This window comes from Myotis brandtii, unplaced genomic scaffold (genome assembly GCF_000412655.1).
Source record: "Myotis brandtii unplaced genomic scaffold, ASM41265v1 scaffold5360, whole genome shotgun sequence".
NCBI lineage: Eukaryota > Metazoa > Chordata > Mammalia > Chiroptera > Vespertilionidae > Myotis > Myotis brandtii.
Window position 1 is genome coordinate 46,970 of NW_005369968.1, and position 18,911 is coordinate 65,880.

At 43.4% G+C, this 18,911-nt stretch overlaps 1 protein-coding gene across 2 annotated transcripts; it reads right to left on the bottom strand.

The window, feature by feature from the left end:
• Positions 1-261: 261 nt before the first annotated feature.
• On the bottom strand, positions 262-18,525 carry LOC102248980 (arachidonate 12-lipoxygenase, 12S-type). Of its 2 annotated transcripts, none has more exons than XM_014549170.1 (14): positions 18,391-18,525; positions 17,649-17,850; positions 14,891-14,972; positions 14,664-14,786; positions 14,467-14,570; positions 14,053-14,213; positions 13,369-13,512; positions 12,513-12,722; positions 5,336-5,422; positions 4,709-4,878; positions 3,864-3,985; positions 900-1,000; positions 602-772; positions 262-474 (listed from the first exon to the last, which is right to left on the bottom strand). In XM_014549170.1, the coding sequence occupies exons 1-14, from the start codon at positions 18,523-18,525 to the stop codon at positions 295-297; spliced, it is 1,992 nt and encodes a 663-aa protein (XP_014404656.1). In that variant the 3' UTR covers positions 262-294. The 2 variants fall into 2 exon arrangements, with proteins under 2 accessions (XP_014404656.1, XP_005878026.1); XM_005877964.2 differs by having other exon boundaries at positions 4,709-4,870; positions 5,328-5,422.
• Positions 18,526-18,911: the final 386 nt, after the last annotated feature.

The following is an 18,911-nucleotide window of genomic DNA, read 5'->3' on the forward strand; positions in this document are numbered from 1 at the left end:
ATGTCATTATATAATTATTTATGATAAATGGAGAAGGCAAAATTTCCAGAGGAAAGAAAACATTACATGAGTAGATATTTGATATCCCTAAGGGAGTTGGTTTCAAGGTAAAGATCATCCTATTAGGGAGCTGGAAGTAAGGACATTGCCTCATGCAGGTGAGATATTTAGATGGGGAACCCAAGAGGAGAAAATAGAACCATAGCAACTCAGATGCATGGAAAAAGTAAATATCAGGGGGAAATGTTAAGCATGGTGGGGGCCTCAAGTATTTGAAGGATGAACAATTTGGGCTCAGATAGCAACACTGCTCTCTATGAGGCTGGGCTTCAGGTAATCATAGGGAAGGTCTAGCTGCTCATTCCGGGCCACGATTTCCCTTTCCAGTTTGTCCAGATCAGCCTGAAACTGCCTTAAAACAGCCTTGGGCTCAGGGCCTGAGAAATACTCTTCTTTGTGATGCCCCAGTGGTACCTGAAGCAGAAAGAAAGTATTAATTATCTTTTAGTTCTAAGAAAAAGGAATCAAAACTCCAGTCCCTCACCCTAAAGTCTCCCTGTCAGCCATCAGTCCCCTCAGAGCTCCAGAGGTCCCCTCTCACCATGTCTGGCGGGGGCCGGCTAAGGAGCCATGTGGCAAACATTTGAAGACAGCTCTGCCAGACATTAGGTAGTGATCCCATCCCTGTGTCCATTGTGACATCTTCCTTGGTGGTGGGAGGGGGTATCTGCATTGAGCTTGGCACATTAGAGACCCAGGTAAACCAGTCGAACTGGGGGAGGAAGAATCTGGAGTCACTCAGAAACTCTGATTCAGGACCTTAGACCCAAGCTCTCTCCCTCAAGTGTCCCCTAGCCCAGAAGCTTTCTCTCAGAGACCAGGCTTTCAGTTGTCCATACCTGGCCCGTGTTCACTGCTGCATGCTGGGCAGTGCATGTGAAGATGCACATGGTAAGGAAATGGCAAAGCTGAGCCCGAGACTGGAAGGAGACAGGGAAACCTAGAGAAAAGAACAAAGCTTAGAAAGTGCAGTTCCAAAGGAGATAAGGAAATAAATGCTGATATCTTGTCATTTCCATATATTAGAATTAGTAAGTGTTCATTCATTCATTTATTCAAAAAGTCATGAACTAGTATGTACCAGGTAGTATATAGGCATTGGTTATATGTTGGTGGGCAAAACAGATTGTAGTAGGGAGGAATGATAATAAACAGAATAACTAAGTAAAATTACACATGGTATGTTAGATAGTGATAAGAATATAAGTAAGTCAGGGAAAGGAGATATGAAAAATCAAGGAGGCATAGTTAATAATTTAGTCAATACACCAGTCCTTGCTTACTGCTGATTAATCAATGCACTAATTAATTGCTTAGTTTCTCTGAGTTTCTATTTCTTTACTCTGAAATTAGAGGTTATAATAATAGTTACCTTATAAAGTGATGGTCCAAGTAAAGCCCCTCAGTCCACTGTAGCCATGTTTATAAGGTGGGGAGTGGGCAGGGCTGAGAGGCTGGTTGGTCAAATATCCAGTGTTCGAAAAGTGGTTAAAAGCAACAGGAGAGAGGTAGACAACCCAAAATAAAATGGCACAAAAGAGGAACAGGCTCCACGTAAAGAAGGATATCCCTGTGGCTACTAAACCCAGGACAAGTTCCTCGGTTCTACCAGTCACTGGGAGAATACAACTTAAACTCAAATGTGAAAACACAACATATTCACAATATGACCAAACTATTTTTTCAAATATTTGAGAAGATACTGACTATATCTCATACTCTGTGGAGGGCGAGTAAATGTATACAAGCACTTTGGAAAACTGTCAGAAACCACTAAAACTGAACATACACATATCCTATGACCATTAATTTCACTTCTAGATACATACCCAACAGAATTGTACACACGACATTGCTCACAGAAGCAATGACATTAATGGCCTCAAAATGGAAACAACCGACATGCCCATCAATGGCAGAAAGAAAAAAATAAAGCCCGTCATATTCACAAAATAGAATAACACACATGAGAACAATGAACTACCTGCTGCATGTCACAAGAGCATGGGTATATCTTAAACATATTTTGAGACATTAGTTAATGCATGTTTGTGTTTTCATTTGTGTAAAATTCAAACAGGTAAAACTAACCTGCGCAGTATGAAGTGGTTACCTTTGGATGGGCAAGGACTGGAATAGCATACAAGGGGCTTTCTAGGAGCTGGGAATGTTTTTTGCTCTTTGTGCTAATTATACAGGTATGTCACCTTACTAAAAGTTCAAGTTGTAGGCCAATGATTTATAACGTTAACTTTTCTCTAGATTTATATTACGTATTTTAATAAAATTTTCATCCTCCCCTAAAGTGGTTAAGAATACTGAGATTGCCCTCCCATTCCCAGAAAGTAGTTTCAGGTCTGGGCTATAATGCAGGAAAAAAAGAAGTCATAGACTGATGTTGGAACTGGAACAGCATGAAATCCACTGTCTCATTCCACTCACTGTACAGTTGAGATGCTGCTCAGGAAGTTTAAGGACCTGCTCACCTCTTATATTTGCTGACCATATTGGGGAGGTAATGTTTTGGAGTGGGGCTTATGAGCACAATCATTTTACATTGACACATGTTTCAACATTGTCACATTCATTATTTCATTTGGGACAAGAAATATATTCACTTCAGAGAAAGAATATTAAAAGTCAAAGAGATTAAATTGCTCTCTCAAACATAGGTCGGGGAAGAGAAAATCTTAACGCACTGCCTTTAATGAGGGTGATGAGAGAATGATGGTACAAAGAGAACCATGAAGTTGCCGGAGACACAGTATGGGTGCGAGAGGTTAAAGCTCATATTCAAATAAGTATTACAAGTGCTCTGATGTGGATATTTCATGGGGAGAAGCATGAAAGAGAGAATGAGAAGGGTGTTTTGGATCAGGTGGAGCCGGATGGCCAGAACTGAGACATACTACAGAGACTTTGGTCACGAAGGGCTTTGGAGGTGTTCCTGGACGAATGGGGAAGGTACAGCCCCAGATACTTTGAGGTAGGACTCCACTCCATGGTAGGTGTGTGGTTTATGATGTGTGCATCCCAGGGCCTGGTTATAAGTAATAGCTTTTAGCTGTTGGCTACAGTTATCACATGGAGGGAGAGTGGAAGGGATTCAAGATATTGGTGTGAAGTGTGAAGGGGCAAGGAACTAAAGGATGATTCAAAACAGTCCCATCTGGCCTTTGTGTACTAGAGAGAGGAATATGAATCTAGGAAGAGCTCAAGAAAGGCTATTTATTTGTTATGGATAAAAAATGGGGTAGAGGATCTAAAGGTAGTTCACTTGTGAGGATGGCACGTTTGCCTAAGAAACTTGGATCCCAAGGATTATGACAATGAGTTTGGGTTTAAGTCAAAATATGTACAGTACTGAGACTATATCTAGAAATGATTCTGCGCTGTGGCAGGCGTGCGGGATGTCTGGATCCTCTGTGAGTGCTGAACAGTAGCAAGGAGGAGGAAAAGGGAGGGAAAGCAAGTATGGGCTGTCATGGACTTTTGTGGTATTAACCTCCCCATTTATATCCTCAAGTACGAAAACAGACAAACATTAGGAGCGAGTTTGGCAGGGCCTAGGCAGATTACTCACTGACTGTGGTTGTGGTCTTATTAGTCCCTATGGTATGTTAAGGGCATCTGTGAAAAGGTGTGGGGACCTTGAGTTTATAGAATTGTCCTGAAATTTGGGAAGTGGGAATGGGATTAAGGTACTCCATGTGTGGAGGGAGAGGGGGTGATGAGGGGGTGTGGTCATGCTCCCAGAAGGGCAAGGCTGACAAGGAGCTACTTTCTCTAGGGAGGGATCTTACCTCGATCTTGGGCATGGCACAGCCCCACCTCAGTGATCTCCTGACACCAGGCCTGCAGCTCAGGGTCCCCTCTCACGACGTCATCCCCGTGGTAGAAGAGGTGGATGATCCCTTCCACGTACCTGCCCAGAGAAGGGAGCTGAGCTTCTGGAGATTAGAAGGCTATAGCCTCTGGCTGCTACTCCATTTCTGTGGCGTCTATCCAGCTTATTCTCACTGTATCTGGGGACAGATCTGACAAGATTTGCCTTTTGGGATCTCCCCTAATTATTTCTAAAATCTAGTTCAGAAAGAAAAAACTTATATCATTAGTTTTAAGAATTCCACCTGGCTGATGTTGCTCAGTGGTTGAGTGTGGACCTATGAACTAGGTGTTCAATGTTTGATTCCCAGTTGGGGCACATGTCTGGGATGCGGGCTTGATCCCTGGGGGGTGTGGGGGGAATGCAGGAGGCAGCCAATCAATGATTCTCTCTGATAACGGATGTTTCTATCTTTCTCCCCCTCTCCCTTCCTCTCTGAAATTAGTACAAATATATTAAATTAAAAAAAGGATTCCATACTCATGGTTGGTAGTCACACTTCATAACAAAATCCCTGATTCCATCAGACCCCCTGGTTTTTCTCACCCACACTATGCTGCCTACCATCTATTTCAGCTTTCCCATTCTCAGATTCTGCCCACTATCTCCTCACTTCCTCATTTCTCCTTGATGGAGTCCTTCGTTTCTCCTGTCTCAACCTTCTTGTTCCATATTCTTTTGCCCTCATGGTGAACTCAGATCAAAGCCCCATTCTCACTATTCCCAATGTCACTGTATTTCTAAGCTCCCACTCTCACCCACCGAGCAATGATGTCCCAGAGCTGTAAAGCATCATGGGCATAGAGGGCACTTGGGATTCCCAGCAGGCCCCGGTCAGCCAGATTGTCAGGAGGACAGAGGGAGCGGTAGGTCAGCTGAGTCATTGCCCGACGGATCAACTGCACATGGCCCCCTCCACCTGTGCTCCATGCCTGTAACAATAGAAATGAGAGGTCTTTAAAAAAAGGGAAAACTATATTATTGATTTTAGAGAGGAAGATAGGGAAAGATAGAAACATACAATGATAGAGAATTATTGATCAGCTGCCTTTTGCACACCACACACTGGAGATTGAGCCTGTAACCCAGGCATTTTCCCTGACTGGAAATTGAACCATGACCTCCTGGTTCATAAGTTGATGCTCAACCATTGATGCCAGCCAGTTGAAATGAAAGGTCTTGAGGGGAGAAACAGAGCTGGAGAACATGGCATACTATATAAAGTGGTCAGATGTGGCCTTTTCAGATTTAATGACATTGGTATAAAGGAAAAAGGCTCCTGAGTTTAAGGGTCAGGACATTCACACAGGGGACCTGACATCTTGAAAGTGACAGGAGGTCATGCAGAGTTGGATGATTAGGTGGCCCCATACTCCATTACCTCCTTACCTTATCAAATAAACCTCCATCTGAGATGAGTTGGTTCCGTGCCCTCGTGTTGATGTCCATGGTGTAGCGGGTGTGTGGGATCAGGAGCTGGATGGAGAAGGTTGGAGGGGGTGGTAGATGGAGGACATGCTTGAGTCCTTCTTTATTAGGGAGTGGCACTCAGCATGGTGGCCTTCTCTCCCTCTCCTCTTAACCCTTTTCTCCCTGCTAGTGCCTTTGCAGGCTAGTCTCCTTCTGCCTTTCTGATTTCTTAGTCTCATGTTCTCCTACGGCCCTGTGAGTTGAGCTTTGTGGTCTGACTGACTGGGATTTTAATCTACACTTCACCACTTACTTTGATACTTGACAAAGATAATAAACCCTCTAAGATCTCTTTATCTATTTACAGGGGATGACAATAGGGCAGGGGTCCTCAAACTTTTTAAACAGGGGGCCAGTTCACTGTCCCTCAGACCGTTGGAGGGCCGGACTATAGTTTTAAAAAAACTATGAACAAATTCCTATGCACACTGCACATATCTTATTTTGAAGTAAAAAAACAAAATGGGAACAAATACAATATTTGTATTTGCATGTGGCCCACGGGCCGTAGTTTGAGGACCCCTGCAATAGGGTCTCATCACAAGTGATGTGGTGATACTTGTGTGTATTATGTATGAGAGTGTTCAATAATTGCCCTTGAATAATAGTTATCATTTCCTTTATTATTTCCACCTTAAGTATAGGTGTTCTTTACGAATCAGCCTTTTATGTACAGTATCATCTCATTTGCGAATAATGACAATTTTATGTCTTCATTTCCAATTTGGATGCCTTTTATTTCTTCTTCTTGTCTGATTGCTATGGCTAGCACTTCCAGTACTATTTTGAACAGGAGTAGTGAAAGCGGGCATCCCTGTCTTGTTCCTGTTCTTAAGGGAAATGGTTTTAGTTTTTCCCCATTGAGTATGATGTTGGCTGAAGGTTTGCCATATAAGGTTTTTATTATGTTGAGGTATGATCCTTCTATTCCCACTTTGCTGAGCGTTTTTATCAGAAAAGGGTGTTGGACTTTGTCAAATGCCTTTTTTGCATCAATTGATATGATTATGTGAGTTTTGTCTCTAAATTTGTTTATGTGATGTATCATGTTTATTGATTTGTGCATATTGTACCAGCCTTGCATCCCTGGAATAAATCACACTTGGTCATGGTGTATGATCTTTTTAATGTACAGTGGGGCCTCGACTTACGAGTTTAATTCGTACCGTGACGGAGCTTGTAACTCAAATTACTCGTATGTCAAATCAATTGTGAACGAGTGAGACACGTGATGCTGGGCTGATGTTGTGGCATTCACTGTGACGTTCACTGCGCCAACTAGCGGTGGGGTATCTGAAGCTGGCTCGTAACCTGAATTTTAGCTTGCAACTCAAAGAAAAAGTCGGCCGAGAGACAGCGCGTATCTCGAAAAACTCGTTAGTCGGGACACTCGTAAGTCAAGGCCCCACTGTATTGCTGGATCTGGTTTGCTAGAATTTTCTTGAGGATTTTAGCATCTATGTTCATCAGGGATATTGGCCTGTAATTCTCTTTCTTTGTGGTGTCTTTATCTGGTTTTGGGATTAGGGTAATGCTGGCTTCGTAGAAAGAGCTTGGAATTGTGCCTTCCTCAATGAAAGCAGTCCTGAGAGGGAAGTTTATAGCTCTACAGGCCTACCTCAACAAACAAGAAAAAATGGTAGTAAATCATCTAAATCTACAGCTCAAAGAATTAGAAAGAGAGCAACAAGAAAACCCCAGAGTGAGCAGAAGGAAGGAGATAATAAAGATTAGAGCAGAAATAAATGACATAGAGACCAAAAAAACAATACAGAAAATCAATGAAACCAAGAGCTGGTTCTTTGAAAGGATAAACAAGATTGACAAACCTCTAGCCAGGCTCACCAAGAAGCAAAGAGAGAGGACCCAAATAAACCAAATCAGAAATGATAGAGGCGAAATAACAACAGACCCCACAGAAATACAAATGATTGTTAAACAATACTATGAACAACTCTACTCCAACAAACTAGACAACCTGGAGGAAATGAACAAATTCCTAGAAAAATACAGCATTCCAAAACTTAATCAGGAAGAATCTAAAAATCTCAATAGGCCAATAACTATGGAAGAAATTGAAGCAGTCATCAAAAAGCTTCCAGCAAACAAAAGCCCAGGACCAGATGGCTTCTCAGGGGAGTTTTACCAAACTTTCAAGGAAGAACTAAAACCTATCCTCCTCAGACTACTACAAAAAATTCAGGAGGAAGGAACACTTCCAAGCTCATTCTATGAAGCCAGCATCACCCTAATACCAAAACCAGGTAAAGACAACACAATGAAAGAGAATTACAGGCCAATATCCCTCATGAACATAGATGCCAAAATCCTCAACAAAATCTTAGCAAATCGGATCCAGCAGTACATCAGAAAGATCATACACCATGACCAAGTAGGATTTATCCCAGGGATGCAAGGATGGTACAACATCCGTAAATCAATAAACGTAATACATCACATAAACAAATTGAAAGAAAAAAACCACATGGTCATATCAATTGATGCAGAAAAAGCATTCGACAAAATCCAACACCCATTTTTGATAAAAACTCTCAGCAAGGTGGGAATAGAAGGATCATACCTCAACATAATAAAAGCCATATATGACAGGCCCACAGCCAACATCATACTCAATGGACAAAAACTAACACCATTTCCCCTAAGAACAGGAACAAGACAGGGATGCCCACTCTCGCCACTCCTCTTTAACATAGTCCTGGAAGTATTAGCCATTGCAATTAGACAAGAAGAAGAAATAAAAGGCATCCAAATTGGAAAAGAGGAAGTAAAACTGTCCTTATTTGCAGACGACATGATATTATACATACAAAACCCTAGAGACTCCATCAAAAAGCTACTAGACTTAATACATGAATTTGGCAATGTAGCAGGATACAAAATTAACCCCAAGAAATCTGAGGCATTTCTATACACCAATAGTGAACTTTCAGAAAGAGAGATTATAAAAACAATCCCATTTACCATCGCACCAAAAAAATTAAGCTACCTAGGAATAAACTTAACTAAAGAGGTAAAAGACCTCTACTCAGAAAACTACAGGACGTTGAAAAAAGAGATAGAGGAAGACATAAAGAGATGGAAGAACATACCATGTTCTTGGATTGGTAGAATCAACATCATTAAAATGTCCATACTACCCAAAGCAATCTATAAATTCAACGCACTTCCCATTAAAATACCAATGGCCTACTTCAAAGATCTAGAACGAACTCTCCAAAAATTCATCTGGAATAAAAAAAGACCCCGAATAGCTGCAGCGATCCTGAGAAAGAACAAAGTAGGTGGGATCTCAATGCCAGATATCAAGCTGTATTACAAAGCCACTGTTCTCAAAACTGCCTGGTACTGGCACAAGAACAGACATATAGATCAGTGGAATAGAATAGAGAGTCCAGAAATTAGCCCGAACCAATATGCTCAATTAATATTTGACAAAGGAGGAAAGAACATTCAATGGAGCCAAGATAGTCTCTTCAATAAATGGTGTTGGGAAAATTGGACAGATATATGCAAGAAAATGAAACTAGACCACCAACTTACACCATACACAAGAATAAACTCAAAATGGATAAAGGACTTAAATGTACGACAGGAAACCATAAAAATTCTAGAAGAATCCAAAGGCAACAAAATCTCAGACATATGCCAAAGCAATTTCTTCACTGATACAGCTCCTAGGGCAGTTGAAACTAAAGAGAAAATGAACAAATGGGACTACATCAAAATAAAAAGTTTCTGCACAGCAAAAGAAACCATCAACAAAACAACAAGAAAGCCCACTACATGGGAGAACATATTTGCCAACATTATATCTGATAAGGGCCTAATCTCCAACATTTATAGGGAACTCATACAACTTAACAAAAGGAAGATAAACAATCCAATCAAAAAATGGGCAAAGGATCTAAATAGACACCTTTCAAAAGAGGACATTCAGAAAGCCAAGAGACATATGAAAACATGCTCAAAGTCACTAATCATCCGAGAGATGCAAATCAAAACAACAATGAGGTACCATCTCACACCTGTCAGACTGGCTATCATCAACAAATCAACAAACGACAAGTGCTGGAGAGGATGTGGAGAAAAAGGAACACTCGTGCACTGCTGGTGGGAATGCAGACTGGTGCAGCCACTATGGAAGACAGTATGGAGTTTCCTCAAAAAACTAAAAATGGAACTCCCATTTGACCCAGTGATCCCACTTCTAGGAATATATCCCAAGAAACTAGAAACACCAATCAGAAAGGATATGTACACCCTTATGTTCATAGCAGTACAATTCACAATAGCTAATATTTGGAATCAGCCTAAGTGCCCACCAGCAGATGAGTGAATTAAAAAATGGTGGTACATCTACACAATGGAATACTATGCTGCTGTAAAAAGTAAGGAACTCCTACTATTTGCAACAGCATGGATGGAGCTGGAGACCATTATGCTAAGTGAAATAAGTCAGTCAGAGAAAGATAAATATCACATGATCTCACTCAGTTGTGGATTATAATGAACAACATAAACCGATAAACAAAAACAGATCCAGAGACAGAAAAACATTGATCAGATGCTCAAACCTGAGAGGGAAGGTAGGGGAGGGTGGGGGTAAGGGGAAGAGATCAACCAAAGGACTTGTATGCATGCAATGGATGCAGACAACAGGGGGTGAGGGTGAGGGCAGGATTGGGGGATTGGGGGGATAAGGACACATTTGTAATACCTTAATCAATAAAGGGAAAAAAAAGAATCAGCCCTTTAACTTTTGATTTTTTAAAAATATTTTTTTCTATCATACATACCCTTACAGTTTAAACTAGCCTTTCTATTAATTTTCAAGCTAATCCTTCCATTTCTAGTTGTTTTGCTCTTGCATTTTTTATATTTCAGGGTTGGGGTAGGTAGGATACTTTCATTCAGAATTAAAGGAACCTTACTGATCTATCTTCTTTATCAGCAGAGGAGCTGTTGTCAAACTTCCTCTCATCCCCAGCTAGGCACTGTTACTGAGAGCCCCTCTCTCCTGCTTTCCCTTGGCCATTAAAAAAGGCCATCTGATCCTCATGTGCATTTTCTTTTGTCTCAAACAATTTTGTTTTCATCCTGAGATGAAGGATTCATGCGATATTGGTATTTATGTGAGTTGGTGATGCTTCAAAGAGGGAAGGACCCAATTAATCTCATTGGTGTTAACATATTAAGGCAACTCACGTTGTTTTGAAACTTTAGAAAGATTCAAAAAGATGCTGAGTGTCATAGAGACCCCGAAGTCTCCATCAGAAGAGAAATATCAGAAGACAAAGAACTATTCATAATGGCAAGAACTACTATTTTTTGGTTGTTGCATTTAGCCTGTGTCATGCTGCTCTCTTATCCCACATCAACTCCACGATGAAGCTCCTATTATCCCCATTGAGAGATGAGGACCCTGAGCACACATCCGGTAAGAACCGAAGCCAGGATTCAGGATCCAAACACCAGCAGTCTGAATGCCCAGCCTGCACAGGTAACCTTTATGAAGTGGGCAAGCTTAGCCCTGCTGGGTGGCCTGATAACAACTCAAGTGTTTACAGTGGGAGGAAGTTATTATGGTGAGTGGAGACATATGTAGAGGGGTCTGTAAAGTCAATTAAATCCAACAACAATGAATTCTGTTTGTGTCTACCTTGTCTATGTTACCCCAGAATCCAAAGGGGTCATCACTACCAATGGATAGGTTTGGGGATAAAGGTTTGGACTTCTGGAAGAAACACAATTCAGATGTTCTACCCACCATGCACTCATATCTTGCTACTACTTCGAACTACATGTACCTAAAACTGAACATCTCATCTTTGACCTCAAATTGGCTTTTCCTAATTGTATTGTTTTTGACAAATGCTCTGGTTCATAAACTTGCATCATTTTTGCTCCTGCTGCTATGTGTGAAGCGTCATCAAGAATTTAAACATGTGCTGCTGGCATGGCTCAGTGATTGAGCATTGACCTATGAACCAGGAGGTCACAGTTGGATTCCCGATCAGGGCATATGCCTGGATTGCGGGCTTGATCCCTCGTGTGGAATGTGCAGGAGGCAGCCGATTAATGATTCTCCCTCATCATTGATGTTTCTATCTCTCTCTCTCCCTTCCTCTCCAAAATAAGTAAAAAATATTTTTAAAAAGAATTAAAACATGTATCTTTTTAAGCAAGCACAAGGCTATTTTTTTTTGCTGCCTTCTGGCTAGCAATAGATTCTAGGGTAATTGTTTTATAAAATTACAATATTTTTGGATCAGTACAACCATATCTACCTGGTGGGCTCCTAGTGGTTTCATCAGATCAGACCTCTGAGCTTTCTCTCCAATCTTGCACCTAAGCATGCTGCAATGACTATTTCCTCTCATCACAAAGTCTTTGCATTTGCTTTCCATTTATCTAAGTACCATGTCATCACCTCTCATTGGGAAGAATAAATAACCTCTTGAGCTGCTCTTTTATTCCTTTGACCTTCTAGTTAATGAATCCAAAGTTGTGGTTTAACATTCTCCATAAAAAATATGGTGTTTGTTCCTTTCTCTCTTGATTTCAAACTCTATTTCCAGATTCTGTTTTCTGATTATTTTTTATGTGTACCATTTGTATTGCCAGTTAAATGCTAACTATCTGAAAGCAGAGCAATAGTTTTGTTTGTCAAATTATATTCCTGCTCTACAGCAGACTCTGCTGGAGAATATCAGAGCTGCCTTACAATAAGTGCTGAATATTTGCTAAGTGACTTAATATAGTAGATGGCATGTCTCCATATTATTTATTAAAACTGCATGAGAATCTATGATTATTTAAAAATAAAATAATGTAAACATTAAATAAAGCCATAAGGCTTAAGATCCTGACACAATAATCTCCTCTTCACTGTTCACAAATTGTTATAAGGTTTTTTAAATTACCATAACATGGACACATTCAATTAGAAGAAGCTTTCTTAAAATGTTACCAACCAAATGGCTTAGGCTTTTAAAATCCTAGAGAGCTATTGTTTTTTTTTTTTTCATTTCTCTGTGATATGAGAAAGATAGGACATGGAAGGTAGAGGATGTACCTTGAAGACAGGGTGCAGTCCTGGGAGGCACCTCATGGTGGCCACAGCAATAACCTCAGCCAGCAGATGAGTGTTCAGCAAGTGATACTGGAGCTCATGAACATGGAAATCTGAACTTCGGACCCAGGACTTAGCCAGGAGCCAGGCAAGTGGTGGATCTGAGGGCAGGAACAGTGGTGGGGGGGGGCAGCTGGCGCTGGGAGGCTGGATCTGAAACAAAGAGGAACTAAGCATTAATTGACTTCATCCTATGTTAGAAACCATGCTTATTATTCTGGGGGAAACACTGGTGACTAAGATTATTATCTCCCAGAGGGTTATAATCTAATAGGAGGAATGAAGACCCTTCCACTCATGCTCTCACTAGCTGCGGGGACGTGTCAGTGCCATGATGGTCAGGTTCAAAGCTGGAGGAACTGGAAAGAGGTGTCCAGTATGACTGAGAGAACCCTGATGAGGGTGTGAATTAGGATGGTAGAATAGGAAGGAGAAGTTAGACTTGTGAGATAACCGACAGTTGTCATCAACTGATTGATGAAAACAGTAAGACTGAAAACATATCATACCAAGAGAGAAAATACGTCTGAGAAAGAAAGGGTATTCCATACACTAAAAAGTCAGAAAGTGATTAAGTAGCCTTAGAGTGGGAGCCAACAGAGACCATTATGACTCACAAAAAGGCAATTTCAGGTGAATAGTGAGCAGGCTTCAAGGTAAAAAGGAGAGATTGGAGACAAGGACAGGTCTTACTGAGTTAGGCAGGGTGGGTGACAAGAACCAGCTGTCTTTATCCATTGGAAGAGGTTGGTGATGAACACAGAGCAGTGTTGAGAGGAGGTTGCCCAGGACACCTCACCTGGATGACCATAGGTAGCAGCTTCCCACTGGGTTCCATCTTCAGCATGACAAGGGGGGCAGCCAGGTACTGCTGCTCTCCTTGGATCACGTTGGCTTGAATTCCATTTAGTAGAATGAAGTCAGCCTCAAACAGGGAACCATTCTGAGGAAAGTGGAATGCACCCACGGTTAGAGTTGAAAGCATTCTTCCACAAGGCCAAGGCAAAGGGAAAGACATTCACTCTCTTTTCTTGCCATTATCCTACATCAATACCAGAGTCCCAGTGGCAGAACTGAAGGAAGTACCAGAGCATCAAGTTTAAGTTCCCTTATTTTGCATGGAGGGTCACGATCCCATGAAAGGAGTTTTCCCTAGAGACATGTGGCTCATCTCCGGCAGAAGTAGTTTTAGGACTAAGTATGCCAGTTGATTCTGTACCACAGGTGTGCCAAGCTCTCCCCTTGTCAGGTTGTGCAAGCTCCTTTCCCCAACATCTCCTAATGGTCAGCTTTATTGGCAGAATCCAGTATGGATACTTTTCCCTACAGTATCACCTCTAGGTTTTTCTAGAAGAGGACTCTTCACCCAGGGACAATGGGTACTATAGCCTCCCTTCCCAGACTCAACTTTGCCCCCCCCCCCTTCACCACTTCACCTCCTCACATAGAGAAGGAGCAGACATTAAAGGGTTGGAGGGTGTACCTGGAGTTCTTCCTCCAGCTGGGCCTGAAGTTCTTCCATCCCCGAGGGCAGCACCAGCCGGGAGGGCAGAGAGGTGGAGCGTCTCAATAGCATGGGGTTGGTGCCATTGAGGAACTGGTAGCCAAAAAACTCATCATCCTGCCAGCGCTGGTGAACCTTCTCTGTGGGGTGAGAGTGGAGGTTAGGAGGAGGATATTCACCACAACCTGACGTTCCTCTCCTTCATACTCTACTACAGGGATTAAGTCACATGACTCCTCCATACCCAGCCCATATATTTTCATTCATGAGTCCTTTGTGAGATCCCCAGCCCTCAAATATTTTTTGCAAGAAGTTCTAGAGACTATGCAATGTGACACATACCTCATTAATAGGGTCATCAAGGGGTTATGGGGACCTGGGCAAACAACTGACCAGCCAGGGCAGTCTTTTGTCCCCAGAAGATCTGATCAAAATCTTCCAGGTGTTTCCAGGGGCTTGGGAGGGTGTAAACATATTTGAGGACCATCTCCATATGCCTAGAGCAGATATCAAAGATGAAACCACCAATTTGCCAAATCCTACATGTCCCTGGATCCACCAGCCCCACTCCACTCTGACCATTTCCTCACCCTGCAATCACTGTCCACTCATAGTCCAGCCTCTTCTGCTCATGGAATCTCATATTTGGAGGCAGATCATCTATACTGCCTGCAGCAATTGTCATGGGTAACCCTTCCTTCCAGGTGGCCCAGCTAGGATATGGGGACAAAGGTTAATGGAGGGGGTAGAAGTCATTGAAGGAGGAAGTTGTCAGGGAAGAGGGTTACAATTGGGAGGCTTCTAATAGGGTGATCACCAGTAGATTTGCTGTCTTTCCTCCAGTTCCTGTTCTCGATGCTTCTGGAACACATCCAAGGTATTGTTTCCTGACAGGCGGGCTGGGGAGATATTAAAGTAATTCTCCTCAATGCTTTCTCCAATCTCATGCTATTCCCTGGCTTATTCCAGACTCCTGTTTTTTATTTTAAAATTGTTGACAGTATTATAGATGTCCCCCAATTATTCCCTGTTTCCCCCCTTCTTCTGAGCCCCTGGCCCATTTAAGGCCTTCACCACACTATTGGCTGTACCCATTGGTTATGCGTGTATGTACATAAGTTCTTTGGTTAATCTCTTCCCATGTCTCCCCCATCCCATTTCTGAGTTATGTCAGTCTGTTCCATGACTCCATGCCTCCTGACCTTTTTTATTAATCAGTTTTTTGTGTTCATTAGATTCCACTTAAATGTAAGATCATGGGATATTTGTTTTTCTCTGACTGGCTTATTTCACTTAGCATAATATTCTCCAGGTGCATCCACGTTGGTGCAAAGAGTACAAAATCCTTTTTTTTTTACAGCTGCATATTATTCCATTGTATAAATATACCACAGCTTTTTTATCCACTCACCTAACGATGGGCACTTTGGTTGTTTCCAAACCTTAGCCATTGTAAATAATAGTGCAATGAACATAGGGGTGCATATATTCTTTCTGATTGGTGTTTAGGGCTTCTTAGCATATATTCCTAGAAGTGAGATTGCAGTCTCTTGTTTCTTAACTGTATGGCATCATACTCTTGTGCTTTTTTCTCTGGCTCTGTCTCCCTGCTTAATTCCATAATCATTAATCTTCACCAATCTGTGATCTCATATTTGTCCTGGAAGGAAAATCCCATTTTTGACACTGTATCGTAACATTTAACTGAAATTTACCTTTCTATCCCTATTCTTCATGATCTGTGAATTTCATTCTTAATGAGCTGAAATGTCAACACCTATCCTACAATATCCTTTGCTACTTTGTTAATTTCCCCTGTGCTGGTTTCCCCCTGTCCACACCTTAACCTGTTCTCCAAAATGACATATTTCAAGTTAGGTACCCTTACCTCCTCTGACCTCCCCTATCTCCACTGTCCCCTGTCCCCTGGGATAAGATATTCTATGTGTGCCAAACTCAGAAATGGCTTGACATTGCTACTTTACCTGGCTTCATCTCACCTATCCTCAACTTCACATGGTTTCTAGTTGGTATCCTGACTTAATCCTGACCACATCTATACTTATACTAACTTGTGTCTCAAAGATATTTAGTTCAGGTTTCCATTCTTACCTGTATTTTACCTCAATTGTCCCTCATACTTAATTCTTTTTAAAAAAATATATTTTATTGATTTTTTTACAGAGAGGAAGGGAGAGGGATAGAGAGTTAGAAACATCGATGAGAGAGAAACATCAATCAGCTGCCTCCTGCACACTTCCTACTGGGGATGTGCCCGAAACCAAGGTACATGCCCTTGACCAGAATCAAACCTGGGACCCTTGAGTCCGCAGGCCGACGCTCTATCCATTGAGCCAAACCGGTTAGGGCTACATTACTTATACTTAATTCTTAAAGTAACAGATTCTATGTTTGCTGTGCTGAGCATGCATTATTTCAACCCCTAGGACCTTCCTCAATGCTATACCTTGTCTCCCCCACCTCCAATACTCCCTGGGTCCCGCAACCACTTCCTTGAGGTGGCTCCTCACCAGTGCCCTCAGGCAGGGTCAGCACGCCCTCGCCCTGCACCCAGCGGTAGCAGGGGAAGGCAGCCTCCTCTAAGGCTCCTGGGCCCTGCACGGTGATGCGGTCGCAGAACCAGGCATCGTCCACCAGGGAGTGGTGTTTGCGCAACTTCACGAACTGCAGTGGCCCCAAGTCCTGGGGAACGTCCTGTTCAAACTCCTCCACCTGTGGGGACAGAACCCGGTGAGACTTAGTAGCGGGGACCCGGGAGAGGACGTTTACTGGGGTGCAGGGTCCTTTGTGGAGTCCAGTGACAAAACCGCCAAAGACAGCATTGCCTCCTCCCAACACCTGCGCGGTGCGGCTCAGACGCCCAACTCAGCCGGAAGACCTGGAACGCAGGACGAGGCCCTGCGTGTTTTACCTCCTCTGACCTCCCCTATCTCCACTGTCCCCTGTCCCCTGGGATAAGATATTCTATGTGTGCCAAACTCAGAAATGGCTTGACATTGCTACTTTACCTGGCTTCATCTCACCTATCCTCAACTTCACATGGTTTCTAGTTGGTATCCTGACTTAATCCTGACCACATCTATACTTATACTAACTTGTGTCTCAAAGATATTTAGTTCAGGTTTCCATTCTTACCTGTATTTTACCTCAATTGTCCCTCATACTTAATTCTTTTTAAAAAAATATATTTTATTGATTTTTTTACAGAGAGGAAGGGAGAGGGATAGAGAGTTAGAAACATCGATGAGAGAGAAACATCAATCAGCTGCCTCCTGCACACTTCCTACTGGGGATGTGCCCGAAACCAAGGTACATGCCCTTGACCAGAATCAAACCTGGGACCCTTGAGTCCGCAGGCCGACGCTCTATCCATTGAGCCAAACCGGTTAGGGCTACATTACTTATACTTAATTCTTAAAGTAACAGATTCTATGTTTGCTGTGCTGAGCATGCATTATTTCAACCCCTAGGACCTTCCTCAATGCTATACCTTGTCTCCCCCACCTCCAATACTCCCTGGGTCCCGCAACCACTTCCTTGAGGTGGCTCCTCACCAGTGCCCTCAGGCAGGGTCAGCACGCCCTCGCCCTGCACCCAGCGGTAGCAGGGGAAGGCAGCCTCCTCTAAGGCTCCTGGGCCCTGCACGGTGATGCGGTCGCAGAACCAGGCATCGTCCACCAGGGAGTGGTGTTTGCGCAACTTCACGAACTGCAGTGGCCCCAAGTCCTGGGGAACGTCCTGTTCAAACTCCTCCACCTGTGGGGACAGAACCCGGTGAGACTTAGTAGTGGGGACCCGGGAGAGGACGCTTAACTGAGGGTGCGGTGTCCTCTGTGGAGTCCGGGGACAAGGCCTCCAGGGACAGCATTGCCTCCTCCCAACACCTGCGCCGTCTCGGATGCCCATCTCACAGGAAAGACCAGGGTCTTGAATTGAGAACTGAGCATCATCACCTACACCTGTCCATTAACTGAACTATCGCTGCCTGCGAGGTCTCCTAGGACCTTCCCTTTGACCATTGACCCATAATGACACTGGCCTGGGGTCAACTGGGAAAGTAGTGGAGGCTGCGTGGACCAAGGTAAGGGACAGGGAGAAAGGGGTTGAGCCCAGCCAGGGCCCTGACTCTGAACCTCTCACACGCTCAGGTGCAGGTGTCCCTTCACCCAGATTGTCCCAGCCTGCCAGGTTGCTCTTGCAGCTGGCTCTCAGCTTTCTGTTTCCCACCCGCCCTCAGGCCCTCAGGCCCTCAGCCCAAACCCAGCTGGGGTCTGAGTCCCAGCTTCCTCCGCCCACCTGGCCCAGCACTGGCCGCAGCTGCAGCTCCAGCTCCACCTCCCCTCGCTCCCCGACCAGCCACAGCTGCACGCGGTTGAAGGACCCAGAGAGGAGCCAGGCCCCGGTGGCCACTTGGATGCGGTAGCGGCCCATGGCAGCAGGTGGGCTCTCCTGGGTGGCAGAGGTTCTGTTACTGGTACCAAAGATTCCGTGGCCAGGCTTGGTCCTGCTGCCTCCAGGGCTTAAAGCAGGACTGTGTGTGCCAGCCCACTACAGGATTGGGCCCCACCCCAGACAAACCAGAACCTGGGATTAGCCCAGAGGGTGGGGGAAAGGCGGCTGCTCCTCTCAGCAAAGAATGGGGCTTAGAGGAAGATGAGGGGCTGAGCCTGGGTGCAAGAAGAGAGGGAGAGGGGCAGGGAGATTCCAGCAGAGTTTTCTTTTTAGGCTCTCATTCTCCCCTATCTATACCCAACACTGGTTTTATTTTTTATTTTATATATATATATTTTTATTGCTTGAAGTATTACAAAGAGTAT

Bases quoted from the DNA above. Each gene is read 5' to 3' on its own strand.
- LOC102248980 (XM_014549170.1), bottom strand. From the start codon at position 18,525: ATGGGCCGCTACCGCATCCAAGTGGCCACCGGGGCCTGGCTCCTCTCT. The intron at 14,571-14,663 runs GTGAGGAAATGG...TATCTGCTCTAG, and splicing joins GAGTGGACAGTGATTGCAGG to GCATATGGAGATGGTCCTCA. The intron at 475-601 runs GTGAGAGGGGAC...TTTCTGCTTCAG, and splicing joins GCCGGCCCCCGCCAGACATG to GTACCACTGGGGCATCACAA.